General features: G+C 49.4%; 1 protein-coding gene across 2 annotated transcripts in view; it reads right to left on the bottom strand.

The window, feature by feature from the left end:
- Window positions 1–12,430: 12,430 nt before the first annotated feature.
- The window catches only part of GFOD1 (glucose-fructose oxidoreductase domain containing 1), a 103,700-nt gene continuing 95,846 nt past the window's right edge, over window positions 12,431–20,284 (bottom strand). For both annotated transcript variants that reach the window (XM_027524146.1, XM_027524147.1), the window contains exon 2: window positions 12,431–20,011. In XM_027524146.1, the coding sequence (XP_027379947.1) occupies window positions 19,092–20,011 (920 nt within the window). In that variant the 3' untranslated portion in view covers window positions 12,431–19,091. The remainder of the gene's footprint in view (window positions 20,012–20,284) is intronic.

Here is a 20,284-nt window from a genome sequence, read left to right as displayed (position 1 = left end):
GCAGGACTTAACACCTGAGGTAGCTGTGTGGGTGTCACAAGAGATATGGCTTGAGGGCAGGAAGGGTCAGATGGAGAAGGTCCGAGAGCTGGAACCACGTGTGGCCGGTGGAGTGGTGACCAGATGAGAAAGACTTGGTAACCATGGGTGTCAGAGACCTGGAGAGGGAGAGAGTTGGAGGCAGGAGGGCCTCTCTCTGGAGGTGCAGAGCAGCTGAGAGGATCGGAGAGGCCACAGCTAGCCTGGGGCTTGAGAGCAAACGTGGGATGCGGGGGCATGAAGAAGCGAAATGAGAGGGTCAGCCAAGAGCAGGTTGGCCAACTGGTCACCTTGCTTGAAAATGGGCAGAGCTTGAGGCAGCACAAGTCTGCATTTGATGGAAAGTCCAGAAGCAGTTATAGACTCTATGCGTGCGTGCTAAGTCGCTTCAGTCTTGTCCAACTCTTTGAAACCCCAAGGACTATAGCCCGCCAGGCTCCTCTGTCCATGGGATTCTCCAGGCAAGAATACTGGAGTGGGTTGCATTCCATATGAAAATGCAAAGCTATGAGGTTAAAGGCACCATGAAGAACAAACTTTAGGACATTCAATCAAATCCTGCACAAGGTACAGAAGGACAACTCCCCCCTACTTGAGGTGAGGTGTTGCTCGTCTCCTGCAGTGAAAACTCTGCTCGGTGCAATTCTCAGTAGAAACAGCAGAGGGCAGCAAGAGGAGGCAGTTGGGATACTTTTCACTCAGCTGAGGGGAACTTCATGCCTAAGCAGCTGTTGGGATTCTGCTGGGTTTCCACCAAGGTCTGGCTTTCCAGGGGCTGGGGAAGGCAAGATGGACCCCCGCTTGTCAGGTAGACCACAGATCTATCTTCGTGTCAATGGAAAGATTGAGGAAGGCAACAAAGACCTCTTTACTCCTTCAAGTAAAAAGAATCATAGCTAAATGCATTGAGTGCCTCATGTTCTGAGAGCTGTATGCATCCTATGGCCAATAACTAGTATCTTTAAAAAAGGAAGCAATTGGTATTATTACCTTCCATATCTTATAGGAAATAAATTCAAGTGGATCCAACTTGTAAATGGTTGCTATCTGGCTCTAGAGTCCGCACACTTAACCTATGTTGTGTTAACCCGTCGGGGGGGGGGGGGGGGGTGCGCGCGCGTGCGTGCGTGCACGCTCTCTTTGGTGCATAGCTTTTGTCAGCTGTTTGGATTTAAGGTAAGGGGAGGAACTTGCAGGTGTTTTTGATCTTTCTTATTAAAACCCTGTAAGGCAGTAACACGATTGCTGGGCCAGAGTTACTGTAAGGGTGGTCCTCCGACTAGTGCTGGTCTGTAGACTGTGTGTGATGGTCTGCAACCCAGTAAGTACAGAAATTCAGAGCATACCCTCAGACACTGACACCAGTTTGAGAGAGTCATTTTATGCCTGTTGAATCTAATAATAAAAACTGAGGGCTTGTATTTATGTCTTTAATTTCATTTTTTATATTTCATATTTATTTCATTTTCTAGTAACTCGTATTTATTGCATTTGAGAAGACATAAGTCCACAACAGATAGGAATTAAAAAAAAAAAAATGGTTCTTTGCCACAAGACGGCATGAGAGCAGTGGAGTTCTTAACACAGGCACAAAAGTCTGTAGGATTTTAGATCTGTTCCTTTTACCCGGGGAAATGAACACACAGCACAAGGGTTAAAACATGGAGGCGTTATCCCGGTAAATGCTCCAACAGCGCCCCTGATGGTCATGATTAAAATATAATGGAGGAGGAGGTAGAAGTAGAGGAGGGAGGAGAATAATGAAGATGGAGAGAAGGGGGGAAGAAAAAGCTCAATAAAACTTTTATTATTAAGTCTTATTAATGAGGAACAGCATCCTCCCCACTTATGATAATGACCCAGGAAAAACACACAATTATAAAGAAACAGATGGCGTGTGGAATCTTTTTGTTCAACACCTGCCCTTAGGTATTGCTGAAGCATCTTTCACACGTACATTTGATACAGCAAAAGATCCAGACATCCATGAAATAACCAGGTTTCACACAGATTTATTACTAGTCACCTATCATGAAAACTACTTGATTTTTCAGGTGAAAGAAGAGCCCTTGGCCTCTTTCAAGCTTCAGCATCAAAAAGTTGCTATCTAGGAATGTGGGGGAGAAGAGTTTTAGGAGAAGCGGCGTTTCTCAGAGGAAAACAACAACAGAGACAAACAAGAGCTGGTTAAGGCAGACATAACACTTTTAAACGGGGCCATGGAGCGTGTTAGAGGGGACGAGGGAGCAAACGCAGCGTCCTTGTTCACTGGCAGACGTCTTCCTTTAAGGAAATCAAGGGGGGAAATGCTCAGCTCTGCCTTGACTCGGGAGTACCTGCCCGGACTTGCAGAGAGAGACACCCATCCACGTCATATTATTTGCAAGAAGTGAGAGTCAGCAATGACTTGGAGGTTTGAGCCTGAGCACCGGCAAGAATGGGGAAGAGGGCAGGTAGAGGCTTGGGAGGAGGATCTGGACACCGGTCAACTTTGGACCTAGTGATTCTGAGATGTCTCTCAGACATCCAAGCGGCAATGTCACGTAGATGATTGGTCACAAGTCTGAGATGTCAGTGAAGCTCCTCTCAGCTCCACATCCACCTTTCAGTGCCTGCTCTGTGACAATGGAGCTGAGCCCTGTAAACATTTTTATTTTGCTCTCTGGCATGATACTGAGTGTCCTTAGCAGACAGCACTGGCAGGACGCTGCAACAACACAGAAGGGTTTCTTCTCCTGATTTCAGTGAGCATATCTAAACGGTCACTTGCCCTGTGCGTGCCATCTACAGAGCTCGGCTCCTGCAGTGGATGACAGCCAATGCCAGTGCCTGGCAGGCAGCGGCACCAGACACCCCCTCGTGGATGGCTTCCTCCAGGGCCGTTTTGTACAGCTCTGCCACTGTTTACATATAACTGCTGATATACTGGTATCACCTGGCAACCATTTCCCCATCTTCCTTCAGCCTCCTAATCTCATCACTCACTGTTCGGGACGGAGGGTGAGAGGGAGAGAGAAAACACTTACCTTGTTTTCTGGGAAGAAGAAAGTGAGCATACCAAAATAAGTAAATAAATAAGCAGCTGACTCAGGAAACACTCTCTCCCTGGCTCACTCTGCTGTTTGTTGTTTTTTACAGGAGTTTCACATCAGCACGGTGGGGTGGACGAGCCCAGTGAAGGTTCATTGCAGGCTGGTTGGTGTACCATTTGTGCAGAGTCAGGAAAAAAAAGTGGGGGTTGGGAGAAGGAGTCGGGAGGAAAGGTGAGCAGCTGAGGAGAAGGGAAAAGAATCAGAGGTCCGTGAACGTGGGGGCGCTGGGCTGAACCTGCGGGCGGGCTGCCCTCCAGATGGACTTCTGAGTGCCCACTGGAGCACTACAGGGCAAAGAAAGAATGCAAATCACTGTAGTGCTTCCTTTTTGGCACCTGTTTGTCTGAGTAACAGGTTCTTTTAGACTTGACTCATATTTGTGAATACTACAAAAACACACAATTGACTAGCTCACAATCTGGAGTTGGTTCATCCTGGAGGAAGTAAAATCAAAACATTAATATTAGCAATTCTATGCTGAAGAGCAGTTCCAACCTTTTAAAAGCCCTTAGAATCTAAGATAATTTGGGGAGGAGGAGCTGGGAAAGACTTTAAGAGACTATCAACTAGCTCTCTGACTTGAAGAAAGGAAGGAATTTTGAACCTAGTTTGAGAGACGAGGGAACTGAGCCCTAGAAAGATGAAATGATTTAACTTTACTGAAGTCCAGCAGCAAGTGAGGTGGGGCAGGGCTTAGGAATCCAAGTGTCCCCTTCTGGCAATGCTCTGTCTTACCTCCTGTTGTCTCTTTGGCTGATGAGTGATCACGATGAATTACAAGGAATGAATTCCTTCTGTGCTGGGAGGAGGGCGTGAGGAATAAACAGGTGGTCACCCACAAGGCTGCTGAAATCTACAAGGAGAACAGCAGGAATGGTTCTTGAGGCCCAGCTGGCCATTAGAATCACTCGAAGAGCTGTGATTGGGTCCTCCGGCAGGTGAGTTAAATCAGAACCTAGGGATGATGGGTTGGGCGGGGCAGGAGGTAATTCTAAGATGCAGCCAGGGCTGAGACCCATTGTCCAGAACCATGATTCTTAATGGAGATAATGGAAAACAAAGAGTCACCAAGGACTGCAATGCAGTGAGCATGCCCCACACTGGCCTGGAGGGCTTGCTGGGCTCGGGCCCAGTGTTTCTAGGGTTTGGGATGGGACTGAGGAGTTGTGTTTTTAACAAGCTCCCTTCCCACCCTGTGATGCTGCTGAGTCAGGGAATACACTTTGAGAACCACTGCTCTACAGGTAACTTTGCAAACTCTCCCCAGCCTGAGAGAGTCTGTTGTACCCCCTAGAGTAGGCTCAGGGAGCACAGGACAGGGACAGGGTGGTTCTGATTTAAAATCCCAACAAAAATGATCACAGAGCTCCCATCGTAGTGGTATCATCTCTCAGGAGTCCTGCAGAAAAATGCTGCCAACTAGCAACCCAGAACATACAAAGCAGAATCGAATGCCGTTTATATTTCTTTCCTTAGCTGCAAATTAAGTCTCTTGAAACTCATCCTAGAACTATTTAATTTTCAGGAGATAGTCCTAAAATGGATAGAAATGGTCTATTATCAGGCACCCAGGCAAGCCAGCAACCGGGAGCAAGGGCTTTATCTCAAAAACCCCAGCTTGCCAGGAGGATGTCTTTTGACCTCCGTGGGGCTTGCCCTGACTCCTTTACTTCACCTTATAGGGTAATGGCCAGGACCTCAGTCACAGAGGTCTGAGAACCATCTGATCTCAGAGGAAAGGCAGCAGTGAGATGAAAACACCATGGATGGGGCCAGCCTTCCACCAGATCTCTGCGGCTCCATGGATCCTCTGTCTTGAAGATGATCTCTGCCCGGACCAGGCGAGGCCACAGTGACTCATGTAAAGGATGTGTGAGCTGGTAAAAGTCTGATAGAGGGGGCACATGGAACAGAGTTCATGAACGGGTGGACACGCAGTGCTGGGGGCATCGGGGGGGTGGTGATCGGGTGGAGTGATGCCCAATGAGACCTTCCAGAGAAGCAGGTGTTAGTAATGACATAGGGAGTTGAAAATTGAAAAGCATCTCCAATGAACTTACAAGTTCAGGGCCATGCCTCACCAAACCAAAACCTCCTTCTCCAAAATGTTGAAATGCTGGTGTCTGCAGCAACTCGGTCAAGCCCTCCAGGGAGGGACAGAGCAGTGGGAAAACCCTCCTCTTCACTAGAGTCACCTCACAGCAGGACCTACTGATGAGGCTGGGTCAAACTCCCAGAGCCAGGCCACCTGAATGTGGGAAGGAGGCATGGAGGCTTTTACAATAAAAATGGGAGTTTAAGGGATCCCTTCACAGGGAGAGACAAGAATCTGGTGCCTCAGTAACTCCTCCAGGTGACTAAAATAAGTTGTGTACCTTGGTACCCTACCCCGTCTGTAGCCAAGGCAACACTTCCCACGGACTTGATGTCACACCGATGGATGGACCTTCTGGGAGAACCTGCCTGGAGTGACAGGTCCATGAAGCTGTGCTCTGGGCCAGCTCTTGTTCCCTCTGATCTTAACTGCTCCAGCGTCCACGGATCAATGGGAGTGCCTTAAACCCTACAGATCCCCCACATGCTGCTGAATTTCAGGGCGTGTAAAACTAAGATCATGGCATCCAGTGCCATCACTTCATGGCAAATAGATGGGAAAACAATGGAAACAGAGATTATTTTGGGAGCCTCCAAAATCACTGCAGATGGTGACTGCAGCCATGAAATTAAAAGATGCTTGCTCCTTGGAAGAAAAGCTATGACCAACCTAGACAGCATATTAAAAAGCAGAGACATTACTTTGCCAACAAAGGTCCATCTAGTCAAGGCTATGGTTTTTGCAGTAGTCATGTATGGATGTGAGAGTTGGACTATAAAGAAAGCTGAGTGCCGAAGAATTGATGCTTTTGAACTGTGGTGTTGGAGAAGACTCTTGAGAGTCCCTTGGACTGGAAGAAGATCCAACCAGTCCATCCTAAAGGAAATCAGTCCTGAATATTCATTGGAAGGACTGACGCTAAAACTGAAACTCCGATACTTTGGCCACCTGATGCAAAGAACCGGCTCGTTGGAAAAGACCCTGATGCTGGGAAAGATTGAAGGCAGGAGGAGAAGGGGACGACAGAGGATGAGTTAGTTGGATGGCATCACTGACTCGATGGACATGAGTTTGAGCAAGCTCCCGGAGTTGGTGAAGGACAGGGAAGCCTGGCGTGCTGCAGTCCATGGGATCACAGAGTCGGACACGACTGAGTGACTGTACTGAACTGAACTTATCTGAATAGGCTCCTCGTGAAAAGGCTTTTTTCCGAACCCTTTAGCTGGGTGAAGGATGTCAAAACGCCACTGGAAAAAAAATACGAGGAAGCGTTAGCGTAGACTCTAGGGGTTGTTTGCGACCAGGCTTGAATTGTTTCACAAGCCCTGGCCTCATTTCCGCAAAGCTTTCAACACGGAGGATGAAAGGCATTCCAGAGCTGAAAAGGATTCGGTCCCCACCAGAGCCTGGACTGTCCGTGGCCATGCCAGCTGTCTGCTGACTTCTGACAGGATTAGGAGAGAAGCTTTCATCCACTTTCACTCTGGTAACAGGCACCTGTGGAAAAGGGAGCTTTTGTTTCTGAAAAGAAATAGGGACAAGGGGACTCTGGATGGCAGCAAAGAGGCAAAAAAGAGGAGGCGTTCCCAAGATGTCGAGCTAGCTGACCTGAGGGGAGGTTGGGGAGGAACTGGGGGCCTGCGGCTCCATTACCTGCAGAGCTTAACCTTTTTTTATATATTGTGGTTAAATATACATGCTGTACCCAGTCACTCAGGCATGTCTGACTCTTTGTGAGCCCATGGACCCCAGGCTCTTCTCTCCATGAGATTTTTTCAGGCAAGAATATTGAAGTGGGTAGCCATTTCCTCCTCCACACGACCTTCCTGACCCAGGGATTGAACCCATGCCCCTTGCATTGGCAGGTGGGCACTTTACCACTGAGCCACCAGGGAAGCCCCAACAAAACACGAAATGTACCATCTTTAAGTGGGTGGGTCAGTGGTTCTCAGAAATTCACATGATTATGTAACCATTACCATCTGTCTTCAGAGCCTTAAAATTTTTTAGTTAGAATTTTTCATGTAGATTTTTTCAACAAAGCCATGAAAAAGAATGAAGCCAATGATACAGGCTACTGTGGAAAGAGGTCAAAAATACATTAAGAAAAAAAGAACAAGATGCCACCGTGTGTATAGCACACACAATATTGGTGTGTGTTGGGATAATTTCAGGGAAAGGTATAAATTGTGAATAGGTTGTTGTTGTTTACTTGCTAAGTCGTGACTAACTCTTCTGCAAACCTGTGGACTGTAGCCTGCCAGGCTCCTCTGTCCATGGGATTCTCCAGGCAAGATTACTGGCAAGGATTGCCATTTCCTTCTCCAGGGGATCTTCCAGACCCAGGGATCAAACCCATGTCCCCTGCATGGGCAGGCAGATTCTTTACCACTGAGCTACTGGGGGAGCCCTGTGAATGGGGGTTACCTCTAAAAAGTGGAATGAGGGCCCGGGATGAAACAGATTTTAACTTTCATTGTATAATACCTCCTTGAACAGAGTGGGCTGTTTAATAGATGGCTGTGTCATTCACATTTTTAAAAATCTCTTCTGCCCCCAGATCAGTTCAGGTGGTTTTTGGTGCAGGGCACCCTTCTGGTTCTGATGCTCTGCTTTGTTTGGGAAACAGGGCTTTGAAGCAAGAACTTCCTAAAGACAAGGGTTTGGACACCCAGAAGGGGTCTTCAGATTTCAGAGCATCTCTTTTCAATTAATTGTGTATTGTTTAAGTCATATTCAATAACCATGGAAAAATTTTATAGTTGAGAATAAGGGTCATGCCAAGGCTATTTCTGCCACACGCAGGGGTTCTCAGTGTTTTCGTGTCTCGCGTATCTTTGGCAATCTGGTGAAGCCAATGGATCCCTTTTTGGGATAATGTGTTTAACCCCCGGAATAATGTTTTTGAATGTGTAAAATAAGGTACCTGTGGCTACAAAGTAACAAATTATATTGTCATAGTTATCCCCCCAATTTTTAAAACTTGTGATAGGCCAATGTATGGGCTTTTTATTGAAGTATTATTAATAAATTAAAAGATCTGGTGATAGTCTAATGATTTCCATAGTTTTAGAGAAGTGACAAGTATACATGGTATTTCAAAATATCTGCAAAAGCCAATGATGAGATCTGAAGATATATGTGGTTCTTAGTGGGGGTAAAGTCACAGACACTGCTCATCCGACTGGAATTTGATGCCACAATTGAAGAAGATGCCAAGTTTCAGTTAGAGTTAATGCAGATGAAGATGCATTTTGCTGATTTGGTTTGGGTTTTTTTTCTTTCTATCCAAATTCAAAGACTCTGGCCCAACTGAAGGATGAAGGGAGAGCTCAGTGGACAGGGAGAGAGTCCAGCTGGGGAATGAGAGCAGGCTGGGAAGGGCTGAGACACAGCCGGAGGAGAGAAAGGAATCAGCCTTTGCCTGGATGTCCACATGACGAGACCCGGGACAGATCTGAGGACTGAGGTGGGGCTCAAGACAACAGAGGCCAGGGCTGGGTGCAGCTGACGGCTATCAGTCCTGCCGGACCAAGCCTGCTCCCTCGGGAGACTGTCGTCAGAAAAGCTCCAGCGGGAGAGGAGAAAGCAGGTTGTAGTGATGGCCTGGTGGGCAGGGTCTCTGAAAGCTGAAGAGGGATGTGAGATTCTGTGTGTTCAGAAAAAAACAGAAAAGAAAAAGGCTATCTGGAAGATTCCTGAATGTGTCAAAGGACAGGGTGAAATGGCAGCCGGTGAATCCTTGACAACTTCAGGTTTGAGGCGGGGGGCGTGGGGATTGCAAACAGGAGAAGCAACATGAGCAGAGGAAGGGATGCAGGGTGCATTTGGGGTCTGGTGCTCACTTAACAGAGGCGCGTATGGAAATTGTTCCAGCAAATGCTGACTGTTGGATCCCCATGCACAGCTCCAGAAGTGAGTCAGCCGGACGCTGCCAAGTTCTGTAAGAATTCCGCCCTCATGCTTTCTCATCCGCTGTCCTCCTCCTCATCCAAGCTGTTCTCAGAGCACAGATCAGGCCTGTCAGCCACAGAGCAACCGCGTTTCAGATATCTCATGTACCCTTTACTTATCTCCAGAACTTTCCATATCTCAAATGCATGCCTCTGACCCGTCTCCAGTTCTTCCCTCTTCCTCTCTTTTTACGCTTGGCATCAGTATCCACTCTTGCTTCTGCCCTGTATTCCCCCTGCTGCCCAGCCAATCCCATAACCCCAGTTCCTTCTCTTTTTTCCCCATACGTCCCCACCCCCTTGCTTCCTCAGTGATCCAGGCTTTTTAGCATCTCACAGCCTACGCAGACCTGCTTGTCCCAGGATGGCTTCCTTCTGCTTCACAGCAGAACCTGAGTGCCAAGGCAGATCCCTGAGTTCAGCACCATTAAATGGACCAGTGCTCCAGGCTCACCTGTTAGCCACCGCATCCCCGACAAGCTGCCTCAGTAGGTCTGGAAAGACAGCAGGGCCTCTGGCCTTGCTTCCCTGCCTGTAGTTTCACCAGCTATTATGCCTGCTTGGTCTCTGGTTTTGAAGAGTCTGGAATGAGTCACCATTCCCCAGGCAGCTTCAAACAGCTTTGGTCTGGCTTCTGCCTGATTTAGACCCCTCAGTGCACTCTAAAAGGGAGGTAGTGACTTTGGGGGGCAAATTGCCAGACTGGGGACTCCCTGGGGCCTCGTGGGCTTGTAGACATCATCTCCACACCCACTGCAGCTGCTCACAGCCCTCTTAGGGTTCTTCCTCCCTAGGGCATTCTTCTTCCAAGGCCCTGATGGCCAATGATGAATGGGTCAGAGACAATGGGACTTCCGAACGTGTACACCCCAGGCGGTAATTCTGGGATTGAGCCCCATCCAGGTACACACCATCAATCAAGAAAGGAATGAATCTGTAACTGCCCAAGAAGTCGCTCCTAAAGTTAGTCCTTCATCCTCCCTTGTGGCTAAAAGGGAGAGTCTGGTTGGACCCCAGGTGATCACAATCTGTGTAACTTTAGGACAGAAAGGTGCTCCCTTCATTGGGGTATTTCTGGAGGAAGTCCAACCACCAGCTTAGATGTGAGTTCATCCTGAGAGCTGTGCCTGGACCACAGCAAACCTGCAATGGCTGTCCTAGTGCAAGTCACTTCTCAGGAATTCACCAGCAGTGGGAAACTCAGAGATAGGCTTCCAAAGGAAACCTGAACTTGAATGAACAAGCCAAAGAATTCTGAATGTTTCACATCAGCTTCTTTGTCAAAGTTTTGGTTCAGGTAAGCTGTCACGCTGTCTTAATTGGTCATGACATGGCTCAAACTCTATGAGGTGGTGTCTGGTTCCATTTCTGTTCCTGCACTTCCTGGCCAACCTTCCAGCAGAGGGCGCTGCTACTGACCAGAGCATGTAGGCACTGGCTAGGAATATCTAGGCAGAGGGATCTTTTCTGCTTAGGCAAGATTAAGGCTAAGTGTGGGTTGATAAAGGGCTTCCCAGGTGGCGCTACTGGTAAAGAACACGCCTGCCAATGCAGGAGACTTAAGGGATGTGGGTTCAATCCCTGGGTCAGAAGGATCCCTTGGAGGAGGGCATGGCAACCCACTCCAGTATTCTTGCCTGGAGAATCCCCATGGACAGAGGAGCCTGGAGGGCTGTAGTCCATAGGGTTGCACAGAGTTGGACATAACTGAAGCGACTTGGCATGCACACAGGATGATAAAATGGGAGCATACAACTTAGAGTGAGCTGGAATTGTTATTTTTTCATTTCTATACAAACTTCTGCATACTTGGTAGATGTGCATTTTATTCTCATAACAATTGTAGCAGTCATTCTGTGTTTCAGGTTGTATCACACAAACTTGTCACAACAGGCACTAAAAATACACAAAAGAAGCAGGAGGTAAAAACAAAGTGGGGGGGGGGCAGCGGGGGAGGGGAGGCCAACAGGCACAGGGGGACACAGAGTGCTCTTTGTTTGATCCATCAGCTACAACCTGAATGACTTGCAATGTAATTGCAACTATTCTTTTTAAACCACAGTCCAGAGACTGTGAAAGCACTGTGATCACATCCTGTGATTCAGTAGGACACAGCAGAATCCCGTTTCTGTAACAAGAAATAAGCTTATGTTGAGAGAAACCAGCATCACAAAGAAATTCCAAACCTGTGAAGGAACAACTTGCTCTTGGATTGAAAATGTACATAAATGCTCAGGAGTGTGGAGTCTTTCACCAGGGGTTGGTTCCCAGGCCATGTGGCTAGAAGAACTGGAGAACTGGACCCCATGGCACAATATTTTACAGTTGGGCACATGGCACTTGCAGCTTTGATAAAGAAGCCCCTCTCACTGCCTTCTTCAGAACCGAGCTCAGACTTACTGCACTGTCCCAAGTATGAGATGTTACACGTGTATCGTCAGGATCCATGTGAACACAGGCATTTGCTGCACCTTTTTGTCTTAAAGGATGGGCTGTGTTCTGAATGCATTAACATCACGACCTGCTCAATAAGAAATGAACAATGAGATCTCAGCTTCTGTATATTTCTTCCTATTTCCTGTTTTTACATGAAGGGAAAGCATGGACCAGAAGAATTACCTGTGTGTTCTCTAAGACAGTAGAGGGTGGAAAGACCAGCCTATCCACGGGAGAACTCATCCACACAAATCTCAGATTCAGCTGACCTCAGTCCACAATGGTGGCCCTTAAATGCTGCTAAGAACAAAGCAAAGATGCTCTTGTAAAGAGTCAACGGAGCCTGTTTGAATGTGTCTTATAGAGCTTGGTGGGAGGTGTTAGGTTAAGATCTTGGTATACCAGAGAATCCTGAAATTTGCTCCCCAGTCTAAGGTCTCTGGTGTCATCTTGTTTGCCTGGTTTGGGCTTTCTCACACACACACACACACTCTGAGTGGCCTTAGGCAGGTTATTTCCCTTCCATGTCCACATTTTCAAAATTAGAACCAGGATTTGAGCCAGATGTTCCCAAGTGCCTCCAGTTCTAGCTTCCAATACATCTACCATTAAAAAAGCAGAGTGGATTCCACTGCTCAGCCTCATGGGTGCTGACACCAGAACAGACCCCCTCCTCCCCGCCTAGACACACCCCCACACCCCAGATGCACCGTCTCATTCCCACCCCCATTCTTGCTTCACATCCCACAATTCGACCAGGAACCTAGCTCATCAGCAAGAAGACCCGGGTCTAATAAACAGTAAAGCAGCTGGAGTTACATCTTCTCTTCAATCTTTATTTGCTACTTCCATTCCTTTATCCCAGCAACGTCAATTGGGGAGGACAGCAGGAAGCCACATTTCAAGTGGCACATGTCAGCTGGCGGGGTGATGGTAAGCCGTGGCCCCCAGAGCATCGCAGACATAACACGGGCATCAGGCCCGGAGCACAGACTGTTCAACCCGAGGGCCTGGGAGGGAAGGCCACCACCCACAGCAGTTCAGCTTGTAAAACACTAAGAACAGTTGCATTCATTGTCTTTTTTTTTTTTTTTTTTGCTTTAATAATAAAAAAAGAAAACCCAAACTTTCTATAATTTATAAGCTATGTTTTGCTATCTACATTATATATAAAATATAGACTCTGTTTACTTTATAACACACATCTTTTTTCCCCTTGATAAATAGCTCTTTAAAATATCTAGTTTACATGCCTTGACTTTTCATAGATAAGTTTTTATACAGATACATACATATATACTCATGTTTGTAAAACACAATAAATACATACTCAACACTGACAACCAAACAGATGCAATTTTGGTTAAAAAATAAAACACAGTAAAAGCACCGGGCAACAAATGGAAAGCCATAATCACTAGAAACTTCTGCCTCCCCTGGGCAAGGCACAGGGCCAGAATACTAAACACGGCTGGATGCCGGACAGAGAAAAGGGCAGCAAAGGAACAGGGTCGGTCGCCAGCTTGGGTTTTGTTTCCCAGCCGCGGACAAGAATTACCAAGCAGTCATCGGGTTTATGGGGAGAAACCTCAGGGCTCCGCCAACAACAACATAGCCCTTGTGATGGCTGCAGGGGACAGCAGAGACCCAGACGGGGAAAGACCGCGGACACCAGGGTTGCTCTGGGGACCCTGTTCACACCACCCCAGCAAGCTTGGCTGCCACGCCAAGCACGGAGCCCCTACACGTGACATGGTCTGGTCATCCCTCTACTCACTATTGCCGTGGACAGACGAGGGCAACGGATTCAAGAGTATTCAGTAGTGCAATGCTGTAGCAGCCTGACTGAGAGCCAGATGCTCGGGTGGCCCTCTCAAGGGCTCCAGCAAATAGGAACAGTGATGTAACAGAGAGAGAGTCAGTAGGCCACCGCCTTCTGCTGCTAAAACTGGTGTGGTCACTCAGGTCCGCGGTGCTTACTGACTTCACCTCCAAACTCTGACGACACCACATCACCTCTGAGAGCAGCACTGAAGGTTTGCACTCCTCTTGGGAGAAGTCCTAAAGGCCAGTTCAGGGTTGTCCCCTCAAACCAGGGGCACTGCCCTGCGCGCTTTTCTGCCGGGGCTGCGGCAGGCTGGGCAGGCGCCTGGGGGCTGCAGAGAAGCATTGTCACATTACCTGTCTTGCTGTCCCCAAAAGGGAACTGAAGTGCAGGGCTCTGAGAGTTGATTTCAAAAAAAGAAACTCTCCAGAGTCGTGGCCTCTGGCCCGTGACCTGCAGGCTTTGGAAGCCTGAAAACGGAGAGATGGTGGTGGAACAGGAGTCCTAAGCTGGTCAAGGCCTAGATCTGGACCCACGGGGTGGGGTCTAGGAGAGAGGGCCTCAGGGACTCTCAGAGGTGAGCATCTGAACGTACATTCCCCATCCTCGCCAGACACAATACAAACTCTAGACCACTGTGCACATTACAGTCACAATGGGAAATTCTAAACAGCTAGTCTTCAGACTACATTTGAGACATAATTTTTTAAGTGAATTCAGCTTAAGAGCTCAGGGAATACAGGCAGCTGCAGGCCCCAGTTCTCACTTCAACTCTTCTACCAACAAGCCCTGGGACCTCGGGCAAGTCACGTCACCGCTGTGGGCCTCCCTCTCCCCACCTGAGAGCTCTGAGATGCTGTGGGAGGCAGGATGGGTCTGAGTCAGAAAACTGGGGTTCCAGTCCTGGCTGAGAAGTGGCATATTCAGTTCCTTTTTTTTTTGCATTACTTAGCCTCTTGGGGTGCTAGAGAAGACTCTTGGGAGTCCCTTGGACAGCAAGGAGATCAACCAGTCGATCCTAAAGGAAATCTACCCTGAATATTCATTGGAAGGACTGGTGCTGAAGCTCCAACACTATGGCCACCTGATGTGAAGAGCTGACTCATTGGATAAGACCCTGATGCTGGGAAAGACTGAGGGCAGAGGAAAAAGGGGGTGACCTGAGGACAAAATGATTGGATGGCATCATCAACTCAACGGACATGAGTTTGAGCAAACTCAGGAAGATAGCTAAGGACAGGGATGCCTGGTGTGCTGCAGTCCATGGGGTTGCAAAGAGTTGGACACGACTTAGCAACTGAATGACAACAACCTCTTGGGGATGCAAAAGGAACTACTGAATATATTGGCTCTGAAGTCCCTTCAGCTGCAGCTGGAGTTACTTTCTCCCCAGGGTACCCTTACCAATGCTGAATTTCCCCCATTCCACCATACCCACCAGGATAAAAGCGATGCAATTAGAAACCTCATCTTTGACCACAGGTCCAATTCAACAGCTGCGGCTATGAGACAAGATCAAGAATTAAGAGAGTCTAAAGGTACAAATGCCATGCACAGCTAACATCCAAGTCAGATGCACTGTCAATGCCCCGCTCCCTGAGAAGAGACATTTTCCTATGTTATTAGGACCAGCGAGAGCACAACCTTGTAACAATCAGCCAACAACTTCTTAAAAATCTCCAGCTCTGCGGTTGGCTGCATCGCCTGCCATCAGAATCAACTTAGGAAGTTGATTTTAAAAGAAGCTGAGTGGTATTTCCAGTTTGGAAGAGGAAGAAAAATCAACTCTTCTATTTGCAGCTCTACAAGGAAACTTCTGGCAGAACAGCAAATGTGACACCCGGCTCCACGGGGAGGTGTTGACAGCCGCAGAGGGGAGCCCCATGCAGGGCAGAGTGTCGAATCACTGTGGCCCCACAGACCCCGACAGGGTTCAACAAGGAGAGCTTTCTTGCCCGGCAAAGAACTGCAGAGAGCACACCTTCCTTCGTGGGAAGCCATGAGGTTTGGAGAAGGAAGGTTTTTGGATTCAGGCGACCCCTCTTGTACTTCACAGTTTTGTGACCCTGGGCAGATGACTCATCCTCTCAGCCTCAATTTTCTTATGTGTAAAATGGGACTAACAATCCCCAAAACTATAGGGTGGTTTTATGGATTAAGTAAGAGGATGTACTTGGCTCAGTTGGCAAAGAATCCACCTGCAATGCAGGTGACCCCGGTTCAATCCCTGGGCCAGGAAGATCCCCTGGAGAAAGGAATGGCAACCCACTCCAGTATTCTTGCTTGGAAAATCCCATGGACAGAGGAGCCTGGTGGGCTACAGTCTACAGGGTTGCAAAAGTTAGATACGACTGAGCAACTAAACCACCACACTTAAAATACCCTAAACACAGCAGATGATCAGGAAATGTGGGCACACAGGGAGGACTGAGATGGCTCTCTGCAGAGGGAAAAAGGGCCTGGAGAACTTCCGCTTCAGCTGGAGTCAGCCAAAACTGCCCTGAGAGGCCCAAGGTGGGCTGAGAAGGCCCTGTGGTCCCCTGCCGCACCTCTCCCAGGGGGGTGAAGAGGAGTCATAGGGGGAGCTGACAGGGGTCACCAGCTCTCCAGGAGAAAACTCAGAGAACCCAAACCTTCCAAATAAGCACAGAGCATTCCTAAACACTTGTGGGCACCAGGTGAGCACCCCTTACACCCTCTCTCAGAATCTGGAACATCTTCTGAGGCCAGCAGTGGTACGAGCCAAACATCCAGTTATCAGAGGCCCCCCAAAACAATTATGGGGACAAACCAGGTGAGTGGGGACTAACTATGATGATCCTGAAATGGAGCCTCCATGATGCTGGACCCTTGAAACACATTCAACAAGGCAGAGAGAGGGGCTGGATGACTCCAGAAGCTTCATCTAAGCTCCAATCCAACCAAGGATACCCAGTCCCCTGAGGGTACTGCTGGGGGTGCTGGGCTGGGACAAAGTCCTAGAGAATGTTGTTGCGAGCTGGAGATTTCAACTTTATATTGTGGCTCCTAATAAAGTCTTTGCAAGTGACAGGACTGGGGCCAAAGGAGCACTAACGAAGCCATGTACTGTAGCTTTTCTATTAACAAAATAAACCACCTAGGCCTTTTCTTCCACCTGTTCCTGCATCTACCTATCACATGCATTTCAGTAGATAAAATTTGAGTACACTTACTATTTTTCATGCTGCTTTTTAAGAATATATATTCTTCCATATACCCCAGCCTCAAATGAGAATTTTTGTTTTAGACACTAAATATTCATCACAGAGCTCAGAGATCTTTGAGGGGGAAAGAACTTCCAAGTATTTAAAGTACAGAAGCAAAATTGAACCCCCAGGAACAGCTCTACTTAGATTATAAATGACTTAGAAAAACGAGACCCATAGGGTCACTAGTTTCCTTTCTTTTCATCCTCGATCCCACCCCTTTGGGCCAACTAGGAAAAAAAAAATTCTTTCTACTCAGCTTCTACAAAAGCTATTTATCCAGAGAGGAATTTAGAATTTAGGAGAATCTGAACCCCAAAAGTCCATGGCATGGCTTTCCACTCAAACTCTCACTGAAAGACTTCCATGCTACCAAACTTCTAGTTTTGAGCTGTTAGCTACAAAAGCTGGCATGCTGATTCTGTCAATGGAGAAGGAACAAATCGTGTGATGGAGAGTTGTAGCCGACTAACCTTCCCACATGGCAGGAAGGCCCAGGAAACAGGGAAATTCTTTCTAGGAAGATAATTCCTACTCCTCTGTGCTAGAAAATACCAACATTCCCAGGGAATGTTTGGACATGGCGCCACGGCACTCAGGGTCAGTCTGGGATGCATAGCGTATGAGGATGGAGGAGCAACTGATCAGTTAGTTCATTTTGAGACTTTGCCTGCTCAGAGCGTGGGGTGCACTCTCAGCCCCTTAAATTCCCTTCCAGTTCCACTGTGGGCCATCTGAAAAGACTCCAAATGTTACTTGTGTGCCAAAGACAACAGCGGGTTTCTGTGACTGTGAACAGACTCCGTAGACTTACAAGTAACCCTCTCAACAGCCAACCTCAACAAATATCCTATGTGTGGTGAAGAATTAAGAAAAGGAAACAATAGGATAAGTCCTCATTTTCAAAATGTATTTGACTTAAGCTTTCTTTCAAGACCAGGTCTGAATTCCCAAGAGGGATTTTAGTGACAATGGTGGTAGAGAGCATTTATAAACGTGTGTGTGTGTCTGTCTGTCTCTGGTCGTTCCCTCTGGCACCGCCTGCTCCAAGCCTGCAGTTTGCCATCTCCAGTAAAAGCTCAGTAAGCAGAGGGCGTTAAGAGGGATAGGAGACCAGGGGAGGGAGAAGATGTTTTCTCCTACATTAGCTTTCTCAAGCCTAAGCAAACTATACACCTCAGAGGGTTCTAAACCCCATTTAGAAATACTGAATATAATGTTCCTTATTGTCCTTTTGTTTTAATACCTAGTCAGAAGTTTTCACTTTTTTGATGCATGAGAACAAAGGTCCAAATAAGGAAAAGAGCCTTGACATTTTTCTCCCCCAAAGGGAAGACGATTATATCTGTGTGAACCTGAAGGCTTCCCTTTTAAAATCCACAAAGTGGGGTACTCTCCTAGGAGCCCTTCCCCAGCTTGCCAGGAGAGACAGGTGCAGGGCTGGCTCACTTTCCCTTCTGATGGGGACTTGCCCCTGCGAGCCTGGGGCTCACGGCTGCCCCGGGGCCTGGACAACAGCCCAGGAGCCTGTGGTCAGACCCACACCTCCGTCCTGCTGTCTCCTCGGTCGGTGAAAGGACCATGTCAATACTGCATCAGAAATAGTTACAAGGTGACTCCTTGTGGGCTTTTAATCCTGACACATCCAAAGGGAAATTTTCTTCTCTGCCTTGTCTATTTCAGTGCCCTTGCCCTCACCTTTTGGCTCCAGGGAAGCGATTCTCGGCTGGCCCTTCCCCGCACTCCTTGACCTGGCCTCAGGCCAGGAAAAGGGCAATAAGTCAATTAGGAAGACACCGCCTCCCTCCAGCTTCGGGGGCCCAACCTTCAAGAAAGCTGTATACTTTGCTACCAAGTACTTTATCCCCCGTAGACCCTGTAAGTGGCTTCCTGGAATCTGAACTTTCTCTTTAGCCACCGATCCCCGCCTCTCCCCAGACCAAGAGGCTGGCGCGGCCACCTAACAATGCACCTTCTCCTGCCCGCTGTGCTCGCCTGTTGGATTCAGGGGCCCTGACTGCACAGGGGCATTTGGCTTGCAAAGAAGGCCAAGACGGGGTTGGGGGGCGGGGGTCGGGGGATGGTGGCGCGATGGATGTGGTGCGGAGGCCAGCCATCCCTCCCGGCTGCTCACAGTTGAAGGGCAGGGAGAGGCAGCCTCCCAACTCAGTCTCGATTGGGGCCCCTCATCCCGGTAGGGCCTCGGCCTCCCGGACCCCATTCCCACACACTGCCCCTTTCCACTTCCCGGCCCCCAGACTCCTTGAGGCTACCTCTCCCTTCCCCCAACCCCCACCCCTCAGCCTGTTCCCCACCCCCATCCTCTGGCTGGAGGCCTGGGTCACGCCGGGTCCCCAGTCCGGGTACCCCCAGTCCGGGTTCCCCTAGTCCGGGTTCCCCTAGTCCGGGTTCCCCCAGTCCGGGCTAGCAGTACAGGGACATCCTGCTGCGCCGCATGGCCTCGCTGATCAGGTAGGCAGGGCTCAGCTCGGGCTCCTCGGTCATCACCGCGATGTTCTGCCACTCGCCCGTCTGGCTGGACCGTTTGATGGTGTCCACCACGCACAGGGCATACAGGCAGTCGTCGAAGGTGGCAGCCATGGTGAGCGGCCGTCCGTCCCACGTGCGCCTATCGTCCTGGTCCTGGAAGGCTTGGCGCACGGCCTGCATCATCTTGATGGTGCCGCGCAGGTAGGGTGAGGGGATGTCGCTGAAGGCCTTCTCGGGCAGCAAGGAGTTGCTGACCGGCGTGGCGTCCTGTACCAGCAGCTCCTGCTCCGGGGCGCTGTTGCGCTGGCCGTACAGGTCCGTGCCCACGGCCAGGAGGCGCCCGGCCGAGCCCACCACGGTCACGTCCTGCTTGAACTCGCCGGGCACGTTGAAGTTGAGGGTGACGGTACAGCACACCCCGCCCTCCAGCACCATCTGGAAGGTGCAGAAGTCGTCGCTGGTGATCTGGCGGATGCCCTTAATGTGGTCGGTCTGCTTCACAAAGGTCTTGAGCAGCCCGTGGACCTTGACGGCCTTCTGACCGGTGAGGAAGGTCAGCAGGTCGATGATGTAGGTGCCCACCGAGTGCAGCCCGCCACCGCCCATCAGGTCGTCGCAGCTCCAGTTGTACTTCTTGCCCAGCAGGCTGCCGCTGTGCACCTGCACCTCGCACACCAGCAGCTCGCCCACGTAGCCCTCCTCGATGAGCTGCTTCATGCGCACGAAGGCCGGCAGGAAGCGCAGCACGTTGCCCATGACGCTCATGAGCTTCGGGTAGTAGTGGGCGGCCGACATCATGCGGAAGGCGTCCAGCGGCGTGGCCGCGCGGTCGCAGATGACGTTCTTGCCGATGCCTGCAAGCGGAGGACAAACAGCACATCAGGACGCTGGCGCCGAGCGGCAGACAGGGGGCGCTGTGGCCTCTACCCCCACCCCGCCCCCGCCCCCCCCGCCCCCGCCCCCCCCCCGCCCCCCCCCCCCGCCAACCCCCCCTTCCCCCCCACCCCACCCCACCCCCCGCCAACCCCTCTCTTCCCACCGCCGCCCCCACCGCCCCGTCCCTGGTCATGAACCAGGAAGCCAATGGGACTACTCTTTTTTTTTTTTTGGTAGTTGCTACTGTGTGT

Source organism: Bos indicus x Bos taurus, chromosome 23 (assembly GCF_003369695.1).
Source record: "Bos indicus x Bos taurus breed Angus x Brahman F1 hybrid chromosome 23, Bos_hybrid_MaternalHap_v2.0, whole genome shotgun sequence".
In the NCBI taxonomy this organism is placed as follows: domain Eukaryota; kingdom Metazoa; phylum Chordata; class Mammalia; order Artiodactyla; family Bovidae; genus Bos; species Bos indicus x Bos taurus.
This window is presented reverse-complemented; position numbering and strand designations above follow the sequence as displayed.